The sequence below is a fragment of the Tympanuchus pallidicinctus genome, unplaced genomic scaffold (assembly GCF_026119805.1).
Source record: "Tympanuchus pallidicinctus isolate F22 unplaced genomic scaffold, pur_lepc_1.0 scaffold10, whole genome shotgun sequence".
NCBI lineage: Eukaryota > Metazoa > Chordata > Aves > Galliformes > Phasianidae > Tympanuchus > Tympanuchus pallidicinctus.
In genome coordinates, this window is record NW_026294619.1 from 5616290 (window position 1) to 5631550 (window position 15261).

The following is a 15261-nucleotide window of genomic DNA, read 5'->3' on the forward strand; positions in this document are numbered from 1 at the left end:
AGTCATGTTGACATACTTACTTTTTTACTGCAAAGCACTGAGTATTTTAAAATTTTCTCTGTATTTGCTTTCTAGAACAATTTTTTCGTTTAGCCCTTTCGAAACTGCAAAATTGTGGACTGTCCAACGAAGACGGCAGGTGAGATGTTCTTTTTCTACTGGTTTTGTTCCTTGCGTTTTCAATATTTGGTATTTATCTGAAAAATGTCAGTGATGTTATCCTGAATTTATTTGAGTTCAGTACAATGCGAATCTAACCAGATTGTCCAACCTGTACGTAACTGATTCCAAAGTTTAAATAAGTTCAGTTTTAAACAATTACAGTACCAACATTCAAAAACAATATTTTCAATGAGGGAGCTTAAAATTCTGGATTTTTTTTCCTAAGTGCTTTAGGATTTTGCTATCTGAACCCAGTTTGAACTTTTTCTAGTCCTTCTATACTCAAGAAAAGTGAAACTTGCACCCTTAAAAATTGTATACGATCTCTTTTGAAGTCATTACTGGTGTAAGTAGATTACTTATACTATCTTTGCATAACTTAAATGTTTTCAGAAGACTGGAGATTGACTGTTTCTAAACAAGAAATCTTACCCAAATCCCCATGTTACTGCATCTGCTGTCCTGGTGCAAACACTCATATGTATGTTCAGCTTCCTTTTCCCATAAATGACTTTGTTGTATTTCCAAAGGAGTCTTATGCAGCCAGGAAAGATCTTTCCTGGCAGTTTGGGAGTAACCAGAATTTGGCACAGAGTGGAGCATGCCCTTGATAACTCATTTTCCATTTGTTAGATTGTCTTATTTGAGTCTTGGATAGAAGCCACTTCTTTTTTTTTTTTTTTTTTTTTTTTTTTTTAAGGTTGTCTTTTTTGTGTATATGTATGTTTTCTCTTGCTAGCTTTTTTTTTTTTTTTTTTTGAGGTAGGGTGATAGGATTGGCAAGTCTACTAAAATCATATGTTTACCAAGTGACGCAAATGATTTCTTAGACATGCAGTCAAGCAAATCATAGAATGACCTGGGTTGGAAGGGACCTTAAAGATCATTTATTTCCAGCCCCTCCCTGCTGTGGACAGAGTTGCTAGCCATTGGGCTGACCAGAAACCCATACAGTTTGACCTTCAACACCTCCAGGGAGGGGGCATCTGCAACTTCTGTGGGTAGTCTGTTCCAGTGCCATACCATTCCCTAAATGAAACATTTTCCACTATCATCTAATACAAATTTCTCCTGTTTTAGTTTAAAACTGTTCCCCCTTGTCCTATCACTATGAAACCATGTAAAAAATCAGTCTCCCTCCTTCTTACAAGCTCCTTTTAGATACTGGAATGCCACAATGAGGTCTCCCTGTAGCCGTCACCAAGCTAAACAAGTTCAGCTCCCTCAGCTTGTCCTAGTAAGACAGGTGCTCCAGCACTCTGATCATCTTTGTGGCCCCACTCTTGACCTGTTCCAACATCTCCACATTTTCCTGTGCTGGGGACTCCAGGCCTGGACACTGTACTCAATACAGGGCCTTGAGAGAGTAGAGCAGAAGGAGACAATCACTTCTGTCTTCATGCTGTCCACCTCTCTTTTGATGCAGCCCAAGATACTCTTTGACTTCTTCTGGGCTGCAAGTGTGTGCTGCTGGCTCAGGTCCAGTTTTTCATTCACCAGGACCCCAAGTCCTTCTCTTAGGACTGCTCTCAATACATTCTTCTCCATCTGTATACATAGCAGCTGGTGGGATTGCCCCAGCCCATGTGCAACATCTTGCGCTTGGCCTCTTTCAATCTCATTAGACTCACATGGACCCACGTTTCAAGTTTGACCAGGTCCATTTGGATGGCATCCTTTACTTCAGTTGGATCAACTGCACCACTCAGCTTGGTGTTGTTCACAGTCTTGCTGAGAGTGTGCTTCATCCCACTGTGTCACTGATAAAGATATTAAGGAGTACTGGTCCCTTGGGGGACACCACTCATCACTGGTTTCCACCTGACATAGAGTTGCGGACCACAACCCTCTTGCTAAGACCATCCAACCAATTCTTTATCTATTGACAAGTCCAAATCTATATCTCTCCAGTTTAGGGATGTAGTGTGAGACCATGTCAAGGGTCTTGCAGAAGTCTGGTTTCATGACATCAATTGTCCTTCTCTGATCCACTGATGCTGTCACTCTATCATAGAAGGTCAGCACATGGGGCAGACAGTCTCCCCTTGGTGAAACTGTGCTGGCTGTCTTGGATCACCTCATCTCCTACGTGCCATAACACAGCTTCAAGGAAGATCTGCTCCATGATCTTCCCAGGCACAGACTTGAAGCTCACCAGCCTGTAGTTGGTGAGTTTTCTCTTGAGAAAACTTGAGTTTTCTTTTTTCCCTTTTTTAAAAATGAGTGATGTTTCCATTTTTACAGTCACCAGGAGCTTCACCTGACAGCCATGACTGTTAAAGTATGACGGGGGGTTGCCTGGCAACTGCATTAGTCAGTTCCTTTCGGACCCTGGGATTGCACGTCCTTGGCCCCGTAGGCTTGTATGCATTCAGTCTCATGATGTGGTCTTGGCCTTGCGCTCCTCTTATAAAGAAAGGGACTCTGTTCCCTCCAGCCACCACCCAAAGATTCAAGGATGTGAGAAGCATGACTGCCTGACTGACAGCAAATGCATTGGGTCTCAGACTTCTCCATGTCTGTTGTAGTCAGTTTTCCCTTCTCATTTATGGGAGAAGTGGGGGAGAGAAACCTGAGAAACTGCCTTATACTGGGATAACATGCAGAATACTTAATATGGTTGGTTGCAAATAGTGCTGAAATTGGTTGTACTTGGTTTTGACTGTGCTTTTTTTTTTTTTTTAATCAAGAAGATCAAACAGAAGATTGTTGCTTCAAATCAAATGACCAGTTTAATTTAATTAAACCTAATTGCAATATGAAAAGTAATTGGTGTTCAAACCCAAAGGTTATCATGTTTTTAATACTCATTTGTCATTTTTTTTCACCTACTGTACTCATTTCTTCCTCTGTGTTAAGAATCAAATTCTAGGATGTTTGGATTTACTTTCAAGTTCAGAAGAGTGGGGCAAAAACAACCTACAAAAACATTAACTCAACACCTGTGCTTTAACATGAGTAGGATAATTGGGTAAACCTGCATAGAGGGGACTGAGAGAGGCTAGTCTTCAATGACAGTGCCAAAGGTTGTATTAGAAATCTACTGAAATCACAAGTTGAGCACTAATAATTTGGGCTGTAACAAACCTTGTAGTACAGCATGACGTCTCTTAAATTGTGCCGTCTGCCCTGTGATACTTTGAATGTAGGTTCTTCATTTGAAACTGAGGTATATTTCGAATTTCTGGGAAGTGTGATTCATTTTATTAATAGTAATATACCTGAGTTGGTACTGAAGCAAAACTGCAGTGGTGTAGATGTATTGAGTGTTCAACGACAACATTCAGTGTGTTTGTTCTTAATCATTTCTTGTGTGCAGCACTGATATAGCATGAATTACTTGGGGGGAAAAGAAGTATACATTTATCCAATATACAGTGGCTTTTGAAAAGGAAAAACTTTGGGAATTGTTCCTAACCATGTTGTCCAGCAATAGAATTATTAGGCAGTTCTGTATTGCTGTCATTTGACAGCATAGCAACCAAATTTTTCTGTAAACTTTTTTTGGGATGGGGAACCTACTGTAATGTATTTTAACAGATATTGGGCTAATATGAACATCAGATGTTGTACATCAGTACAGCTCGTGTACATACATAGTGAAGCCACACAGTTTGCTACAAAAGGATTTTTCTTCTGAACAGTGCAGTTTTTAAATCTTAGTTCAAAATCTTGCTTTAAAGGTCTAGCTTTGCGAAGCTGTTCAGAAAGTAAGAGTGTCGTTGTCTTCAGCCTGCCAGAGAAGGGTTTTCCATGCTCACAGTATATCCACAGAACACCTTCCAAACATGTGCTCCACCCATTTTTTCGCAAGTACTCCATGATCACTCTTCAAGGTTATCAGCAGTAAATTCTTACAAATACACTTACACAATACTGAGTCAACAAGCTGTGACCTCCGCATCCTCCTTTTTCCAAACAACCTCCAAGGAAATGATTTGCATTCCTCAATAGGCCAGTGGGGGTGTATGCTAAAGCAGCTGAGGTCAAAATATTTCTTGTTGTCATCCTTTTTTTTTTCTTTCCAGAAAAACAGGAAAGCTGAGGATGGAATCTTTATTTGCACTTTAAAGGCTTCGTTGCCACTGAACAGTACTTTTCTTCTATGGGGCTAGGAAAATGTTTCTTCACCTTGTAAACAAAATACGCAAATTCATGCCTGACCTTTAAGTGAAGAGGCTCACACAGTGTGAATAGAGGGGCTTGAGTGATTGTTTTAGGCATTAATGTTTTGGTGTTAGGGATCAGTTACTGTGCCATTTGTATCGGGATCTGTGCATACACCACGTAGATATCCAACGCCTACGTGTAATCCCTTAGTCAACCAAGCCATTGCTATACTTGAGATGTTAATCCTTTTCCTTCTCTTAAGTATTTGTTCTTGTGTTTGTAATCTGGATCGCTAGATATCTCAGTTCATTTTACTTCTTGTATAGCAAGTCAGATGTCATCTAAGGACTTTGAAGTTTACTTCTTATTGATTTGTGAATATGGGGAAAAGAGGAGCATTATTTTCTTTTTCTTAAAATGAAAACATGCAAAACTTTAGGAAATGAGAAGGGTAAAATATCTGGGAGTAACACTTTGCTGAAAATCAGTACTTCACTTCTGTAATCTGCAATAACTAGAAGCCAGATTACGTCAAGTATCTTTGAATACAGTCCAGGCTTGCTATGTACTTTTTACCTCTGTTTCATAACAGGTTTCCTATACAGTTTTGTTCTGTTTTCATTGCTCTTAACATTTACACGTGTGCATCAAGTGCATCTGGTCTGTAGAGTAAGCCATTCAGTTACTTGCTTATCGGTGAACTCTGCTGCTGTGTGTGTAGGCCTATCATAGGAACTGGAGACACTCAAGTACTTAGAGGAGGCAGCTAAAAGGAGCAGATAATTCAGAAATATATGTTCTTGCCAAACTTCCTGTTTTGAGTTGGCTGCCTTTAACTGCTTGGGCACTGAGCTTTTTTTTTTTTATTTGTTTGGGTTTATCCCTGACTCCACAATGATGTGTACAAGTCACCATGTGACTGTGATAGCAGTTTCAGAAATTTATGTTACCACTGCTAGATGCATGATTGGTTATTTATATATTTAAATATAGGCAGCTGATAACATTTTTTTCAGTATTTATGTTACTGAGTGTGCTGAGATCTGAAAGCTTTATCAAATGCCACATTTCAGTCTGTTTCTCTGAGTAGTATTTCAGCTATTAAAAATCCCCTAACAAGATGTGGTCTGCATCTCTCAGTAAGAAGAGGAAAATGGATTTGACCTGAGAGCCTTTACCCAGCTCTGAAGTCCCATTTTATTTTACCTCCTTGCTCTGAATGCCATGCTACATCACAACTACACAGTGCAAAGTAAGCAAACTGAAGAGCTGCTTGCTTTTACACCAGAGTGGAAGGCATTATTTCAATTGGTGTCATCCAAAATCTTGGAAGTATATATTATAGGTAGGATGGATATTAGCAACGAAGCTTCTTAAATTGTTACTTTGGCCAAAAGTAGGAATGTGCTTAATCTAAGGAATAATTTAAAATTCAGCTACAGAGGAAAGAACGAGCAGTGCAGCTTCAGGTAACTTCTTGTCTATTTGCCATGGTCAGAATAATAGAAGTCACCTATTTAGGTTTGTAACCTGTGAGGTTTGTGCATCACAGTTACCCAGCTGCAGCCCAGATTCCTGAAATGCAATGTTTTTGAGACGTACTGTAAATGACAGAAAAGCAAGATGTGCTTTTTTCATCTTTCCCTCATTTCACCTTAATCACTTTGATTATGGGTTCTGTGAGGTTTTCCTCTTCCCTTCCCATTTCTCTTTATTGCTGCTTCTTCTGTGCCATAGGGTCTTGCATTGAGCTCTGTGCTGTAGTTGCAAGTAACAAAGCTATAAGGGTAACTTCTGCTCCCTTCCTTCTACTGCAGTCATTGCAGGAGTTCACCTACATGCATTGCAAGTTCATCTGCATGCTTTCTTAGGATATAACATAAGTATATTGAAAAAAATATTTTGAAAATGAATGAGCTGTGAAGCAATCCTGGAGTAAAGGGAATGACTTTGTGGTGGTAGAGGGAATAGGCGTAGTGAGGATAAGAGGGTAGCACAGGTTCTACACATCTGGTTTTTGGAGACGTCAAGTCATGTGAAGTTGTGGCATTAGCTGAAGATCTTTTTTTTTTTTTTTTTTTTGTGAGTGCTTGGCATCTCCTAAGCTGCTTAGGAAACTAGAGAAAGATATGCCAGCTTTTTCTGGTATCACTCCGCTCTCACAGCTGTATTTAGCAGTGCTGGATTTTATTGCATGTGTGTGTAGTGATTCAGAGATATTTAACAGCCTGATCAAATATAAAATATACATGTAGTATGTGTATATATGTATTTAATTAAATACAGGCAACTCCCTCTGCGGATGTTATCCTAGGAGCAGCAAGTGAGAGCCTGCCACATCAGCATTTCTTTTGAAGTATGGCTATTTGAACTGTGGGCATTTATTTTCTTTTGACATTTTTAATAAGCTTTAGGTTTTCAGCATTTGCTTTGCATCCAGTTTACTTTCCTTAGCTTGTATGCAGTGCAGTTTAACTGTGTTAACAGTTCTGTAAGAAATGTAGAGAACTACACTGTCCATTGAGCGTGGGTCAGTCTGATCTGGGACTGTTTTCATTGCTATTCAGTAGTACTTTCCTCATCTGAGAAAAGTAAGTTGGACTGTGGAGGCTGCATAAAGTGCCATACTGAGCATTTTACACAGGTTACAGTATTCTTTATGGCTTTATATTGTGATCCTTGTCAGTAAGAAATGTCACAAAGCCTTTTTCTTGTTTGAAGAGCCATAGGAATTGATATCTGATGTTTAGGACTGCAAGCATTCTGTAAAGTCTTCCTGAGTGAAACAAGACCAAGCCTGTCAACTCTTCTTTTGCAAGCAAAGTATACCTTCTGTTAGCATTGAAATATGCAATAGAGAGCACAAGATACCATTAGAAGATACGGGACAACTCCTTGGAAAATTTTACTGTTAGACTTCAATTTCATTAGTTTAGCATCTCTGTTTATGTAATTTTTACATAGGCTTTCTAGCTGTGAATATATATTGAATTCAAAAGGATGGAGAAAAATCTGAAGTGTTGTGGGAGAGGTGGTTTACTGAACTGCACCTGCATCACAGTCTGGTTGTGCGTTCAATAAGCCATTAGAAAAGAGCATGTAAATTCTGTTTTATAGAGAAGCAGCCGCTGCATGACGTTTGCAGCCCCTGAAATAATGCAGCCATACTCTGAAATATTTAGTGTATGAAACAGGACTGAGACCCCTGTGTAGGAGACGAGTGTTCCAAGACACAGCATAGAGAAACACATCCGCTACGTGCTCGTGAGACGAATATATTTGTCACAGTATTGAAACATGAGGTGTGGTGCCTATCAATGTTCTGTTTGTTTCACAGTGTTGCCTGTCGACGGTGTGTTGTGGTCGGTAATGGAGGAGTACTTCGAAACAAGACGTTAGGGGGGAAAATTGACTCATACGATGTGATAATAAGGTAAATGCTATTTATTTTTCATTTTTTTTTTCTACATGTAGATATTGAATATATATATAGAGAGAGAAATATAGAAATATATATATACTTTCTATATATATATATCTATAGAAATATATACATATATATATATAGAAAGTCAGTAGCGTTAGAGTCCAGCCCTGCCTCTTACCTTCAACACAATGCTCGTCTTCCCCTTTGTGCTGGCACATTCATTGCTTGGAGTGGATTTCTTTTGAGGTCCACCTCAAGGCACTCATCATCCACAATATAATACCAGTGCTTGTATCTTTTCCTCAAACACACTGTCTCATACTGGAAGTATACCAGAGGATGCTGGGTCTGAAGAAGAGGCGTCTGGTTCAGGGAAACAAAGGAAGCCTTAGAGAGGAACAGGCAAGAAGGGAGGAATTCAAATGCCAAACAATCTGAAAAGAGACTGTTGGGCTAATTTCTAACGGAAGCCAAGATAGTAACTAACCAAACAGTCTTTCTGCCAGCAGCTGTCCTGTCAAATGGTGTGTCCTCTTTCAGTAAAACTTCTGAGCTGCCATTTCAGTTTCTGCTTTGCTATTGTCTCAGTCTCATTTTACTTACTTTGCCATCAGTTATACAAGGAAGATCCATTAATTATTTTGACCTTATTTTCAAGTATTTGGATTTAATTCTTCAATTCGAAAGCTCCCCTTAGATGCATCTATTCTTCTTAGAATAGAAATCCATATATGCCAGTGTTACACACTTTAAAGCAGTTATTTCTAAAGCCAAAACTGCTTTGGAATTACATTACCTATTTTTTTTTACCTATTTGTTTACTGTGAATGAACAAAAAAGTGGTGTTTATGTTCTGTATTTAAAACATGTTCTGATTAAAACTTTGAAGTGTTGCCTTGTCTACAGGCCTTGTTTTGTAAACATTTGCTCCCAAGCAGCACACCTCCTATTGTGAGCAGTCAGTCGTATTGGCAGGAATGGGGTGTAGAGAAACTGTGCTTGTGTACTCCAAAGAGTATGCAATGCAGCCACCAAGCAAAATCTACAGGAGTTAAACACAGCCTCTTTGGCACCTCAGAGCAAAAGAGACTTTACCCACCTGCCTCCTGCTTACTAATCTGCTGTATTTCAAAGCAGTGGCAGCTGTGCAGATATTTTTTTGAAGGGAGGAGGGGGGAAAAAGCTATAAACAAAGATGAATGAGTGTCAGGTATACAGTCATAATTGCTGTTGCCATGTAGATAGTGAAGAGTATTAAAACATTCTTGAATTGCCTCTCAAGCCATCTAATATTATGGATGGAGCGGTCAGTAATTCTCCAAGCCAGGTATTCTCCTAGATCATCTTCAGTTGCTGTGCTTGAGACAAAATCAGAAGGTCTTTTGTTTGAGTGACATACGATAAGCAATCGTACAGTTGTACTCTAAACCACCTTGGCTGTGTTCCCGTGTGTTCTTGATCCTGCTGGGTTAGCAGGTGAGTGCAGGAGGCACCTGATAACTGCTCATCTGCCATGTAACGTGATAAGTGAATGCCAGGGCACTAAACCCTTGCACACCTGGACGTGCTGCCTGCCTTGCAGACTTGCGTGTGTGCCAACCGCTGCACAGAAAGGATGTGTGTCTGGAGTAGTCATTGCCATTTCTGTGTCTCTGTTCTTTCCAGAATGAATAATGGCCCTGTTATAGGCTACGAAGAGGATGTTGGGAGAAGGACGACTTTCCGCCTTTCCTACCCGGAATCCATCTTTTCGGATCCAATCCACTACGACCCAAATACTACTGTTGTTATTATCGTCTTCAAGCCACGTGACTTAAAGTGGCTTTGGGAGATATTAGGCGGTCAGAAAATAGTGAGTGTAATTACTTACGCATTTTTGCGCTCAGCTTGCCATGTATCTCTCCTGTGAGATGTACTTGGTTTGCTTTTAACCTTAACCCTCCTGGCTGGGGACCATACTGCATCTGTCAAGTCTGCTCAGTTTCCCTTTCCCTCGTATGCCTCTATCCTTTCTCACTGCCACATTTAATCAGTTCTTCACCCCAAAGCAGTGTTCTTGGAAATTTCTTTTAATTCTCTTCTAGCACTGCTTCATATTCTAACACAAATGCTCCAGCTGTTTCCTATGTTATTTTATCCTGTGCACTTGGTGAAATTGCAGAATAATGTTAACAGGGACCTCTCTTGGAAGTCTTGAGACCAAACCCCTGCTCAAATAGAATGGGACGAAGTTCAAAGTCATACCTGTTTCTGAGGGCTTTGTCCAGAAAAGGTTTGGTTATTTCCAGGGATATTTTGACAATCTCTCTTTCAGTGCTGCACTACTCTCGCAGAAAGGATTTCTCCTGAGCAATGAGCATTCAGGATCTGTCTGGTCCTGTCTTTTTTTTTTTTTTTTTTTTCCCCCTCTTGTAAACCTCTACCACTTATTGGAAGATGAGCTGAAGAAACCCTCCTCATACCCTTCTCGCATTGCATGTTGTGTACTCTGGCCTCCTGTACTGAGCTTGCCCCTGATCGGTGTTCTCTTATGCTGTTACTGTGGGCAGTCTAAAAGGCTGTTTGTGAGACCACAGGCAGGTGCAGTACTTGAGAATGATTGCTTCTCTCTGTTGCTCCCTATGCTCTTGTTAAAGGAGCCAAGTATACAATGAGCATTTATTACCTCCAGGGCATGGTGATGGTGTGTGTTGTTGTCCACCATGGACATTTCTGCAAAGCCAGCCGACCAGCCCAGCCTCTACTGCTGCGGGAGGTGATCCTGTTGCAAGAGTACAATTTTGGTGTATATCTATGAGCTCTTGAAGGTTCACTGTTTTTCTTCTTCCTCAAGCACCTACCTTTAGATTTTGCTTTGGTTAGAATCAGAGTTGCAACAAAAACAAAATCAACTGTTAAAAATAGCAGTAATTAATATGTATTTATTTGTCCGTTGCAGAGTGCTAAAGGCTTTTGGAAGAAACCAGCTCTGAACATGATATACAAATCTAATCAAATCAGGATTCTTGATCCTAGCATCACCAGAAAAACAGCTTATGATTGGCTTCATTTCCCAACAAGATTTCCCAAAAAAGAGGTAAGCTTTCTATGTTTTTGCCTGTAAAAGCGGCATGCATCCAAAAAAGTAATTATTTCTTCATTATAGCACACCATTAGAATATCAATTCAGAATCATATTACATTAGCTTGGGTTTAGGTGATGCTCAGAGACAAAAAGACTAAGTTGAGAAAATAGCTAGTCTTGTATGCTAAATCTCATGGAGTCAGTCACTAGTATTAAATGAGACAACATCGTAGACAGATAATTCCTTTTACAAAATAGGGGAAACCAGGCAGGTATTGGAACATGGTGGATCTGTAGAGACTCTAGAAATATTAAAGAGTTCTGAGTTACAAAATGTAGGGATTGTTTTTCTTATTTAAGAACAGAATGAAACCACCACCAACAAAAAGGCAAGGAGAGCCTGTAATTCTAACGCTGCTGCAGTTTTGTTCTGCTGAGGGTGGGCAGGGAAACAGCCCCACGTTAATGATGCCAAACATTGTAATGGGTAAATTAAGAATTTGGATATAAAAAATACATTTAAATCTTATCTCTTATCATCTGGCTGGAGGATGTTTTGGATGAAAGTTAAGGCTTCAGGCTGGAGAGCTTATTTGTGTAGTCGTGACTGACCATACACTATGTAATGCAGATGCTTGTATGAGTGCTGTTCCCTGGGGTCATGGTCATTTCACAGAGCTGCTTCATCAAGATTACCTGACACGTGTGGGAACTTCTGACAATTTGTTTCTGGAGTAATCTATCTACAAGATGCTTTCCAGGGCTTCTTGGCATTTTAGTTTTTCAGTTGAGGATAAGAAGAGGGCAACCCAGAAGCTGGAGGTCGATCAGTCTCCTCAAGGGCCCAATACATCCATGGCTTTCGTGGCTTCAGAAATTCGTTCTGTTAGTTTACATAAAGCTCCCCTGTCATTGTGAGTAAAAGTAGGATCGGTGCTGTCAGTGAGCCAAGCAGATGTGTGTGATGTTCCAGAGCTAATGCAAAGTGCAGGCTGCTCTGTCGCTTTGAACAAAGGACATGCTTTCTGCTCCTCTCCTGCTCAGAGCTGGAGCAGTCTATGTCCATGGTAGGATGTAGTTCCCCTTTCTGCCTCCTTTGTATCCCCTTGCTCCAGCTTTTGGGGTTTCGGAGCCTCTCATCCCAGGCAGCAGCAATAGCTGAGTTCAAGTCCTCAGTTTTCTCATTTCACAGAGGTGTGTTGTGTAGCATGTCTGTGTGGTACTGCCTTTGCTGTCCTGTGCTTCAGCCCCCTCTGCCTGGAGGGGATACCATAGACAGTTGTTACTTTCCCTGCTGTTGCCGCATTTCCATTAAGCCAAAATTATGTTCCTTGTTTGTGCATTTCTGCCCAGTCCAGCAAGCAATTCTCTATTAGTAACTATGATGGTGTTAACTGAGCCAGGAAAAACAACTGTGAAATCGGACGTGAACAAATGTCGTTGTATGCCAGGATATTTCTAGGGCGTGCTAGGAACACTTAAGTGGCAGCAGTTCTGCTTAGCAGAATCCGCAGAAAATCAGTTTGCTTGATCAAGGCTTCTTCCTTTGCCATGTTCAAGGGTTTCTCTGAGGTTTGGTTGAACAAAAAATCCTGCTTAAAGCATGACAGTGTATTTTAAAAGCAGTTTTGATTTTCGTTAGTGTATTCTTCTGAGCTGTATGCTTATGGTAGCCAGAGGTGAAGAGAGTTAGTTTGCAGCTGGTGATATTCCTGAGATTTCCAACTAGCAGTATTCCTGACATGTAACATTCCTGTAATAATTTTGGGGTACTGATAAGTGCACCACAATGTTATGCTATTGGCCCCTTTTGGAAGGTTGTTCTGTTTGGTAGGACCCGTGGGCAATGATGTGTAATTTAATTTGATGTTATTGTCATAAAAGAAGGCATAACAAGTGTTGCACCCCCCCCCAAAATAACATAAAATGTGATAGTCCAATATTGTGATTTTAATTAGGCTTGCAGAATTGATGTTAGTAATGTGTTTGGTTTTTTTTTTTCCAAGGGTTTTGTTTCTATATCATACAGCAGAAATAAATACTTTTTCTCACAGAATACATCTATTCTTTCTCCACCCAGAATTTCCTACTTCTGGTTTGTGTGCTTTGTTTTTGGAGGCAAATAAACTGAGCCTTGAGTAAAAGTTGAAAACAGGATATGATTTTTTTTTCTTTTTTTTTTTTTTCTTTTTTTTTTTTCTCAGCTGGAGTTTGACTGCAACTACTGGAAGTGTTCACCTCCTCTGGTCTCTGAATTCACAGAATTCAGGATCATTAAGGTTGGAAATGATCTCCAAGATCATCTTGTCCAGCCATCAGCCCATCCCAACCATGCCCACTCACCATGTTCCATGTTCCTCAATGCCACATCTACACGGCTCTTGAACACCTCCAGGGATGCTGATTCCACCACCTCCTTAGACAGCCCGTGCCACTGCCTCTTTTGTTTTAGCTAAACCAGGCATGTCTGCCTGAACATTTTGTCCATTTCTGGGGAATTTCTCCTCTAAAATTCATCAGCTGTGATCTAATGACAGATCACTTCATTGTACAAATCCTGCCTAATCTAATTCCTCTTTATTTTAGCTACTGCTAGAACAACCATGTATGTTATTGCAGAATAAGACAGTTGCAATGAGTTGTTCTCTGGTCTCTTATAAGAAGTGTACATTTTCAGCTAGATACTTCTATTTTTAAGCAGTTGAATCACTTGTTTATCACCTGCTCTTGACGTTTTATGTTGCATTTACTTCTGAGCTATCAACTGTAGGGAAACATGAGCAGTTTTATCTACAGTTTACTTTCCTCTAATGGAAATAGTGTGGGAAGGTCTAAAGCTGTTCCTCAGGAATTTCACTGCTCTGAAAAAGTTGAAATGTAGCCAACTTAATGCAGCAATAACATTCATGTTCTTTAGTTTGGCAGTGTGAAGATTTGAAGTGTATCATGTTTGTCTGGATCTCCAACACCTAGAAATGTATGAAAGCATCTGACAATTCAGTCAAAGTTAATGGAGGAGACATGTTCTGCAATGCGTTGAGGTCAAGCCAATTTCATGAAAGTAGGTTTCTGAGCAGAACGATGGAGAGACTTTGCCGATTCCTCTACTGAGGGAAGGCCACAGTGCGTGCTCAGCCCTTGTTAGAAACCAGAGAAGCCAATGTGATGCTGACTCTGACAAATATACTTGCCATGGAATTGCTGCAGGCAGCACCATACTCCTTTGGAGGCAGGAGGGGGTCCAAATACAAAGCCAAATATCTGCAGAAGAGCTTGGTTCCCTGATACTGACTGCCTTTTTTCTTATCTTTGCTATTCATGTGAAGCTGCTAGTTGTTTATGTATGCATGTTGTTTGTGTTTTGTTTTAGAAACCCAAGCATCCAACAACGGGGCTAATTGCCATTACACTAGCATTTCATATCTGTCATGAAGTTCACCTGGCGGGCTTCAAATATGACTTCACTGACAGGAACAGTTCTTTGCACTACTATGGCAACGAAACGATGTCTCAGATGATGCAGGTAACGCACATTTGTTTATGCTGAGGGGCATGCTTAGGAAATACAGCTGGCAAGTGAAGAAGGCAATGCAGTTAGATAAAAGGAACTACAGGTTAGAAAGGCTTCCCATCTTCTCTGCTGCTCATGTGTTAGGAGACATTGCTTAATGTCTCCTAACCTCTGCTGTTGCTTCTGAAAAATGTGGATAATAATATTTGTGTCCCTCAAGCTACACTTTATTCTGTAGCATATCTGTGTTAATTTGTCCATTTGTGTGTTGTTTTCCTTTAATGATGGCTGCACAGCTCTCGTCTACAAAGGCATATTTGATAGCACCGTTAGAACATGAGTAGGCACTGTTCACATTTCCATTCTTTTTCTTTGGCAGCTACTTGCAAAAGTGATCACAGTGATCACAGATCACAGGAGTTTCTTTAATAAAAAAATTGAAAAATAAAGGAAGGAGTGAAAGACCTATGAGCTTGCAGTTAGGAAGAGAGATGAATTTCAGAAATGAAAAGCAGAAAAGCAGCTCGTAAAAAGGGATAGGAGAAGGAACGACTTCCAGCAGGGAGAAGCCGCAGCTCACCAGAGGAGGAAGCAGCAGGAGGCTGGCAGACATCAGCAAAGCCTCTTGCTCCTGCAGAGAAGGGCTTTGCTACTTATGTCTCTGGTTTTTGTCTCTTCTCATGCCTTCTTCTCTGTACTCCAAGCATTTTCATCTCGACCCTTTACCTCAGTGTGAGCAGTTTTCTCTTACACATGCACACCCAGTGTGGTACACTGGTTCCATGTGGGACCTATTTTATCTCCTCCTCCGTCTTCTGAAGAGGAAGGATGAGGCAACGTCCATAGGACATTAAATCTCTCTGGGGAGTCGTAGGTACCCTCTGCTCAAAACTGTTTTTTCTTTGACACTGAGCTGACCTTTAATTTGAGGTTCCTCTCTGCAGGTGATTTCCAGTAAGCTAACCTGATGTACCAGGTTCTTTGCAT

The 15261-nt window shown here is 40.4% G+C and overlaps 1 protein-coding gene across 8 annotated transcripts in view; it reads left to right on the top strand.

Moving 5' to 3' along the window:
- ST3GAL6 (ST3 beta-galactoside alpha-2,3-sialyltransferase 6) overlaps positions 1–15261 on the top strand; it is a 43580-nt gene that overhangs the window by 23363 nt on the left and 4956 nt on the right. For 6 of the 8 annotated variants that reach the window (XM_052665318.1, XM_052665293.1, XM_052665309.1 and 3 more), the window contains 5 exons: positions 76–139; positions 7610–7705; positions 9365–9551; positions 10638–10775; positions 14134–14286. In XM_052665318.1, coding sequence (XP_052521278.1) covers positions 76–139; positions 7610–7705; positions 9365–9551; positions 10638–10775; positions 14134–14286 — 638 coding nt within the window. Of the gene's footprint in view, positions 1–75; positions 140–7609; positions 7706–9364; positions 9552–10637; positions 10781–14133; positions 14287–15261 lie in introns of all 8 variants that reach the window. The other 2 variants (XR_008202051.1, XM_052665279.1) reach the window with 2 other exon arrangements.